Consider the following 6012-nt stretch of genomic DNA (forward strand, 5'->3'; position numbering starts at 1 on the left):
GTCTGCACAGGATTCTCTTTTCAGTGCTCCTCATGTATACAGATCCTTCCAATCCCAACTCCATTTCGTTCCTCTGTGAAGCATTTTTTTTTTTTTTACACGATTTTATTTATGTGACACACAGCGAGAGAGGTAACACAAGCAGGGGGAGTGGGCGAGGGAGAAGCAGGCTTCCCGCTGAGCAGGGAGCCTGACACAGGGCATGGGGCTCCATCCCAGGATCCTGGGATCATGACCTGAGCCGAAGGCAGACGCTTAATGACTGAGCCACCCAGGCGCCCCTCTATGAAGCTTTCTTACTCTGTGCTTCTCATTAACCTCCCCAGAGCACACAACCACACACAGTCTTCATTATCCAGCCTGATATGTAATCTATGCCATTCTACTATTGTTTCTTATGTCTATAGCTCCCTGAAATCTCACCTGAGTCTGCACCTTCTTTTTGTATTTTGCACAAGGACTAGGACAGACATTTCTCATTGTGGGTGCGACTATTATACAAGGGTAAATCAGTAACAAAGAAATACTCAGTATAGCTTCAAAGTCCTTCATTCCAGAAACTTGGCCGATCTTTGATCACTCCATCCAGCAGTCGGCTATGGACAAGGCCTATGATCCCATCAGCAAACACCTTTTTGATAAAACGTGACCAATTACGTCTTGTTTTTTGAATGTGAATGCCAGCTTTAAAACTGAGCTTCTTAGTGTGTCCTAGCTTATGAAAATCAAATGACACACATTCAACAGTAATGTTTAAATTCTAATAGAAAACTGAATATTTCACTTTTCAACAGTGCAGTACCATAATCTCCAAACATGTTGGCCTTTTAAAAATGTAAACAGTATTGCAACTGTATAGAATTCACATTTATTTACATGTGTAATGACTACACTATGAGACCAAGCGTGCTTGATAAATCTAGGAAGGCTCAATAAGCAAACTGAACTTCACTCTTATTCACCCATTGACTGGGGTTATAGTTCTGAATTCCATGTGATCATTCACAGATTCTTCATGATGTTGAAACAGACAGCGTAATAATTCATCTATCCAACTGCCCACCTCTGTATGATGATGTGAAAGTGCAGTTTCTCTCTTCTTCGGTGAGTAATCAAGAAACAACCTATGCCAGTGTTCTCGTCTGGCCTTTTGAATGATTCTGACTTAGGCTTTCCTTTACTACAATTCCTGGCAAGGAATAGGATAGGAGATGTCAACCCCTAGCCAGGGAGGGGGAGAAAAACAAGTCAGGTCTATAACAAAATTTTTAAAGGGAACATAGGTAAAGAGATTTTTGCTCAGTTATTTTTTCTAAATTCTATACAACTTGCAAATCAGAGGGAGAGGAACCATGAGAGACTCTGGACTCCGGGAAACAAACTAAGGTTTTCAGAGGGGAGGGGGGCTGGGGGATGGGACAGCCAGGTGATGGGCATTAAGAGGGCACGTGTTGTGATGAGCACTGGGTGTTATATGCAACTAATGAATCATTGAACACTACATCAAAAACTTACGATGTACAACTTGCATATATTTTCAAATAAGAAAAAATACCAAAGTATGTTTACTGCAGAGTAGTGATCACATTTTTGTTTTGTATCTTCAAAACACATTGCTCCCCATAATTTATAAAGTACTTTAAAATGAGGGAGATCTGACTTTCCTTTGAATTGATATAGAATTCATTTTAAATAGTATTTTAAATCCAATATTTGCCTTATGAAAAATGAGGACATTTACTTTGGTCATTACTCTGAATATCATGAGTAATTTCTGAGCAGTCACAAAGTGTACAAGTGTTATTCTGTATGTAACAAATTTCTAAGACTCAGTAGTTCTGTTTTCCTATTAAAATCATCAAGCAGAACTGCTAACAATTAACAATGTTGATCAATTTAGAGTGTGTATCCTGTGCCCTCCTTCACCCCCTGCTTGCTCCCTGTTGTGGGAGAATCTGTTTGATAGAGAAATGGTATCTGGGTGGAAGCAAGTGACCTGGATCGTCCCCTTACCAGACGGCTACCCTTTGATTCCTGAAGCCGGTCTAAACTCTCTCTCAATCAGTGGTCTCTGCGCAGAAGCACTGGTACAGGAAGTACTGGCCCAGGTAGTGTTGGTAATTTTGTGATTTTTCAAGGGCCATGAGATGAAAACTTTCATGTGTAGGTATTCTTATTACTAATACAGTTGATTATCCACGTAACTGCTTGTAGAAATGGACAATGTCTTTGGACATAAACTGGCATCGGTCTCTGGTCAGCACTATGGAAACCAGATTAGAGGACTACTGTCTGAGTTTATAAATATAGAAAAAATGACATTTCCTGAAATTTTGATAGAAACAAGAGAAAGAAACGGCCATTTCTTAAAGCCTCCTCCTTTGTGTCGTGAAAGGTTATATAGACTGTTAAGTGATGGGTGTTTAATGGCTCCAATTGTTTGACAAATATAGAAAGAAATTTAATCCCTTTGGAATTAGTTTTTAGTATTTTTATTATGAAAAATAACTTTTTTTTTAATTTTAGGATCTTCCTAAATACTATGACAACTGCCCATTTTTCTTTTGGTTCCATACATCTTTTATACAAAATAACAGGTATGGCTCTGATATAATCCAGTAGAAACGGCTTAATCTCCAAGGTCTGTGTAAGGCACTCCAAACCTCAATTTATAGAAACCAAGAAATCCTCAAGTCCCCCATTCTTCATTGCCTTCCACCCCTTAATCTGGTTATGTGAAATATAGGGCTATTCTTGAGAACCACTGTGGCATTATCCTAAAAGTTCATGCCATAGGACTATGTCACATAAGTTAAAACATATTCTAATCAGATCTTGAGTGTGGTAATAAATCCCTCCCATAAGTTTTTAGTGTGAGTCTGCTCAGTTACCCTATGGCAAGTCCTCCATATGTGTTAATCTACTGATGACCGACCGACCGCCCACCAAATTCTATGCCAAAAAGGCAGGCATCCTCGAGGAAGGCTTCAGCTAGCTTAAGGTGACTGACATACTTAAATCTAGGGCAGAAGTTATAAGACACAGTAAGAATCAATGAAGACAGCTTTAAAAAAAATCATTGTCTCCATTTTTTTAATAATGATTTTCTAGTGACCAAATTGCAAAAAGTTTTTTTAAAAAGTAATTAACTGAAGATTACTATTCCAAGGAAACTTCTTCCCTATCTGGAAATTCATTCCTGAGCCTAGAAGTTCTCTAGAATTCTAGTTCTCTAGTACTTTAAGGAGTATTTGTTCAGTGCTGAGAATTTGAGATGTATTGATATCATCATACCATCCATCATCCAATACAAAAAGGGAAAAATATTTTTAAAAGTTTTGAAGTAGTTATGATTGTACATGGCATGAACTGACAGTTCTCATTACATACAATCCTAGCCTTTTCTTCAAATCTGAACATCTCATCATACCTCAAGTCCAGTAAGGCAACAGTAAATGGAACATCTGGTCTACATATTTTTTTTTTAAGATTTTATTTATTTGACAGAGACACAGAGAGAGGGAACACAAGCAGGGGGAGTGGGAGAGAGGGAGAAGCCGGCTTCCTGCCGAGCAGGGAGCCTGATGTGGGGCTCGATCCCAGGACCCTGGGACCATGACCTGAGCTGAAGGCAGACGCTTAACGACTGAGCCACCCAGGCGCCCCTGGTCTACATACTTCTAATACACATATTTAATGGAGTGAACTTTGGGTTTGATGGAAAATTTTTCCCTGGGTGTAAACAAACTTTGACCCATAACACGAAGGAAGTCCCTCAGGAGACAGCTGGGTAGAACATTTGGTGCTACTGCTCCGGGGTAGTTCTTGCTAAGGGGCACAATTTTTCCTTTACAACACCATGATCATGTTGGAGAGGCAACACATTAGATCACTTTTCTCCTCACTTTTTATAGATTACTAGGTTTCCCTACTACTAGGTACAGCGGTTTTATTCGTTACAAGGTGGTTAATTAGCCAAATATGCCAATGTTCTCATTTAAGAGACACTTGGTATTTTAGTACTTGGTTTTAATACACATCCAGTCTGATTTCATATGGCAATTTGTTTTACTAAAGTCAAATGTCTCTAATTCCATAAAAGGCAATGTGAGAAGAATCAGTGACATGTTGTTATTGATGATTAAGATTTTGTTCGCTAGTCAAGGCTGGGGGGGACTTGGCTCCCGGGAAGCTAACAGAGATGCAGGAGAGGGGCTGAGACCAACCTTGGTTGACCTTCCATGCTTGAAACAATGTTTCTTCTTTTCTAGGCTTTATCTTCCAAGAAATGAATTGGATAATCCCCATAAACAAAAAACATGGAAAATTTACCGTCCAGAGTTTGCAGTCGAGGTATATTTTGATGAAGTCGTAGCTGATACCTGATCAAGTGTAGTTCCCTTTCTAGGACAGAATCATGTTTTTCACAATCCCTGCCACATATTTATGTCTTCTAAACCTACTTCCTTGCTGGTATGCTTATATTTACATTTATGTACATATGTTTTTGAGAAACCTTAAATATATACAAAGTAAAATGTCAGTGGTGCTTTTTATTTTCTGAAGCAGTTATGTTTCTGGGTACTGTGTTCCAAATTTAAGAGCTTGAAAATAACATTTAAAATGATTCCTCACCATACTGTGTGAGGCTTATTATGTATTTTTGGATAAGTATTCCCTACTTTCACATTTGTAATTTCAGATTAGAAAGGTCATTTCTATTTTCTTCCTCTACTTGATTTATAAGCTATTTAATAAACATCAGATTGGCACCAAAGCCTGTTTTAAGCCCAGAGAACTGCTTCCCACCAGTGCTTGTGTTCAAGCTTCATTACACACACTGTCCTGGGGGAGGACAAGAGAATCTTGGTAAACATAAGCAGACATTACTGTAGATTCTTTATCTTTTTTTGTAGCATCACAGTGAAGTCAAAGGAAATGTCTGCCTAGAGAAATCTAGATTATTTAAAAATCCAACCCTCTCCCCTCCCTGACCCTGCTCCCAGCCAAATTCATTTAAATTTAGGGAACTCTGTGAAGAAAGATCATCTTTTCATTATAAACACTGGTTAGTCCTATGTCCATAGGGAATCCTATTCTCTTTGGTACTGGATGCTATTTTATTCTAAGTACCTTCACTTCATTGTATCTTACTTGTCCTTATTTATGGACATGGCCTGGATACAGGTGCTCTTTTCCCCTCCAAATAGCCCTCAAAGGGTCCCAGCTGCCAGTGCAACAGCCCATCTAAAGGCTTTTTAGGAAAAGATCGGACTACATTACTTGCTGTAATCTGTGTTACAGGAACACGTGTTGTGGCTGAACAGCATGTACTGTTCCCTTGAAAATGCACGCAGCCGTAAGTCACAGAGCTTAGGCGCAGACCAGGTGGCAGGCTTAGGTATGGGGGGGGATACTTAGCTGGCAATAAGGAAGGAAGGAAACCCCAATTTTTAAGAATTGCTTTTTGAAAGAAGATTATAGTTAAGGTTTCTCTTCCCTAACCCTCCACGATGCATCAAAATGCCTGGCCATTATGAGTTTCCACCCTTGTGCTTTTTGCTCATATAAAGAGAATTTATGGGGGCTGCCTCATTAGAACCTGATGTAAATACTTCCTTGAACAACTTGAGAATTTTACATCATAATACATCTGAATGACAGTGGTTTTATCAAATAGAACTGACTACCCTGGAATAGAATTATCCAAAATTTAATAGGAAGTTTAACTATTTTTAAAAATAGAATAGCATCCTGCCACATCAGTCTCATCACACGCATAACCAGGCAGAGAGAGAATAATGCTAGCAGGCCAACTTTCACAACTGCAATGTATATAAAGAACACATGTTTGTCAGTTAGAGTGAAATTATGTTACATCAGGAATATTGCCGACAAAACACAATCCTCATTGCAATAAAACCACCACCTTGAAATATTCTACATAACTCAAACATTCCTCACAAGAATGGCTATTAGCGTGTAAAGTACTTAAAACAACTCATCATATAC

General features: G+C 38.9%; 1 protein-coding gene across 1 annotated transcript in view; it reads left to right on the plus strand.

Annotated features, from left to right (window-relative positions):
- LOC116631482 (phosphatidylinositol 3,4,5-trisphosphate 3-phosphatase TPTE2-like) overlaps positions 1-5930 on the plus strand; it is a 141600-nt gene extending 135670 nt beyond the window's left edge. Inside the window, exons 24-26 of the mRNA XM_032402639.1 lie at positions 1009-1104; positions 2527-2597; positions 4272-5930. Coding sequence (XP_032258530.1) covers positions 1009-1104; positions 2527-2597; positions 4272-4386 — 282 coding nt within the window. The 3' untranslated portion in view covers positions 4387-5930. The remainder of the gene's footprint in view (positions 1-1008; positions 1105-2526; positions 2598-4271) is intronic.
- Positions 5931-6012: the final 82 nt, after the last annotated feature.

This window comes from Phoca vitulina, unplaced genomic scaffold (genome assembly GCF_004348235.1).
Source record: "Phoca vitulina isolate PV1807 unplaced genomic scaffold, GSC_HSeal_1.0 scaffold5, whole genome shotgun sequence".
NCBI classification, from domain to species: Eukaryota; Metazoa; Chordata; class Mammalia; order Carnivora; family Phocidae; genus Phoca; species Phoca vitulina.